Below are 2,486 nucleotides of genomic sequence, written 5' to 3'. Positions count from 1 at the left end.
TTACAACTTTATTCTCGTAATTTTATGACTTTATTCTCGTAATGTTACAACTTTATTCTCATAATATTATGGCTTTACTCTCGAAATAAGAAACAACTCTCTAGCCTGGCTCTAATACGTGTTATTAGCAACATTTTGAAGGCTAAAAATTTATTTTTTAATTATAACAGGAAGTGCTTAAATGAAGGTTTGCGTAAAGCTCTATGTAGAAATTTGATTTTATTGTCAAATTAGTCATAAAATTGGAATAATCCACTTTTGGTCCTATTTGGATAAATTGTCACATTTTGACAAAGTTTATGACTAAAGATCTAAATTTTTACTCAGCTGTTTTCTGCAACACGAACAGAAAGCTAACGGAGTTGGAGAGGTCAAGTATGAAGTATACAAAAAATACAGGATATTAATTAATTACATTACACTGATTTAAAATTTTATGCCAGAGAAACAAATATTATTTTGGACCTGTTTGAAGCCATGTAGCTTAAGTCGTGTAAAAGTAAAAGATTTTGCACCTTTATCTCCAGAAAGTAGAATTTCTCAGCTTTCAAATGCGATGCATCTCAGTCATGTGGGATTTATATTTTTCAGTGGAGATGTTTAGCATAGTGGAAATCTATTTTTACATAAACTGAAGTCTCTGCACACTGGTAGCTAAGATGCAATTTTAATTAGCCTCCCCACCATCGCTGAGTGCTTTCTTAAAGCTGTTCCACATTAAAGTGCCTCTCCGAACTCTCTGCGTCGTTTACACCAGAGTTCGCATCCGAATTCCAGGCAGATGAGCAGAAGGTTTAGCATTTTATTTCACTTTCTGTCGACCTGATGAGACGCTACATGCTAACGGCTCTGATGCTCTGGAAGCTTTGTTTCTGATTCCGTCGCCAGGTTCTGGCCGACGCCGTCTCTCGTTTGGTTGTGGAAAAGTTCGGCCAACTGACCGACAACTTCTCCTCTCCGCATGCTCAAAGAAAAGTTTTGGCAGGTGTCGTCATGACAACAGGTAATCCACAGTATTGTTGTTTTTTTCTCAGCAGGGTTAGGAGAACCTCATTCTGGTGGAGTTGTAAAATAAAGTAACTAATTTTTGCAGCCAAAGAGACCAAAAGAAATAATCTTGAATTAGATTTTTTTCTTTTTGTTTACTGGGTATTTAACACGGTGCAAAGGTGCATTCAGACCAAACAAGGTGCGCACGGTGAAGCTAAAGAGAAATTAACGTTAGTTAAGGTAGAGATAAGGAATGCCCTGCAGAGGTCTGTTTTAATTTAGTCCTAGAAGAACCGTTCATCATCCTCCTTCACCTCCAGCACAGAGCTGGGTCTGTCACTGTCTGCTGCCCAGCATCTGGGCTTTCTCAGGGGGGGAAGATCAACCAGGAAGTCCCGCTGATTCAGAGCTGCGTCTGGATGAACCAAAGTGCATCTTTTTCCCAAAAACTGATGGTCTCCCCATGGAGATTCAAAAGTTGTTCAGAGATAACAATTTACCAGCAGATGTTAAGGTTCACCTGTGCTTTTATTGTGAAATGCTGACAGGAAATGACATGGGGTTGTCAGGGGTAACGGCAGATCCAAAGCAGAGGGTCTGGGAAGCTGGAGATGAACTAAATATTAAGCAATCATTCCAGGCACTAAATAAGGTCAACATGGCCGCTGTTATATTCAGGAAACCATGTGGTGTCTTCCATAACCAGCGCAGTGCTAACATCAGCTGCGGTGGAGCTGCTCGGCTCAGGGTTGGAGACGTGTGGAGAGTTGAGGACACGGAGGGGACTGGTGTGAAGGGAGTCAAACCAGGTGTAAAACCTGTTTAACTCGGTGTCTCTGTCTCTAGCCCTGCTGCTGGTCCTCTGCCTAAATATGGCAGGTCCCTACTCCCGCCAAAACCACCGCTAGCATTGTTAGCGCTGCTTTCCCCTCCGGAGACCATGGCTGGTTTGCCAAATCGCTTTGAAACCAAATGATAGTCTTTCTCCATAGCTTCTCTAAACTCCTCCCAGGTCTGAGTTTTGCACGTACAAACACGGGTCCAAATGTCCAGGAAGCAGAACACTGTTAATAAGAACTCAAATCCAAAAAGTAATAAAAGAAATGCCAAGAATTTTAACGACAGTAAAGAACCCAGAAATGACTAGAATCCAAACGCCTGACCATAAACACCCACCTCTATCATTTCTGTCAGAAGGAATGAGCCCAGATCCGCCTGTTTATTAGGAAATACATGAAATACATGAATAATTAAAAATGAAATCATTTGAACGTCTTCGTCAACATGTTGTCATCCACGGTTTTCATTTTCCCCATCCAGGAAGTGATGTGAAGGAGGCACAGGTGGTCTGTGTTACCACGGGAACAAAGTGTATCAACGGCGAATACATGAGTGAGGGCGGACTAGCCCTGAATGACTGCCATGCTGAGATTCTAGCTCGCCGCTCCCTCATCCGGTTCCTGTACTCTCAGCTGGAGCTCTTCCTCAGGTGATTG

At 42.0% G+C, this 2,486-nt stretch overlaps 1 protein-coding gene across 1 annotated transcript in view; it reads left to right on the top strand.

Annotated features, from left to right (window-relative positions):
• LOC107081045 (double-stranded RNA-specific editase 1-like) overlaps window positions 1-2,486 on the top strand; it is a gene marked incomplete at its 5' end in the record, with an annotated part of 14,695 nt that overhangs the window by 2,795 nt on the left and 9,414 nt on the right. Inside the window, 2 exons of the mRNA XM_015369258.1 lie at window positions 889-1,003; window positions 2,311-2,479. Of these exons, the coding sequence (XP_015224744.1) occupies window positions 889-1,003; window positions 2,311-2,479 (284 nt within the window). The remainder of the gene's footprint in view (window positions 1-888; window positions 1,004-2,310; window positions 2,480-2,486) is intronic.

This window comes from Cyprinodon variegatus, unplaced genomic scaffold (assembly GCF_000732505.1).
Source record: "Cyprinodon variegatus isolate N-32 unplaced genomic scaffold, C_variegatus-1.0 Scaffold2748, whole genome shotgun sequence".
Taxonomy (NCBI): Eukaryota; Metazoa; Chordata; class Actinopteri; order Cyprinodontiformes; family Cyprinodontidae; genus Cyprinodon; species Cyprinodon variegatus.
Note: the sequence above shows the minus strand (reverse complement) of the source record. Positions and strands in the feature narration are given on the sequence as shown.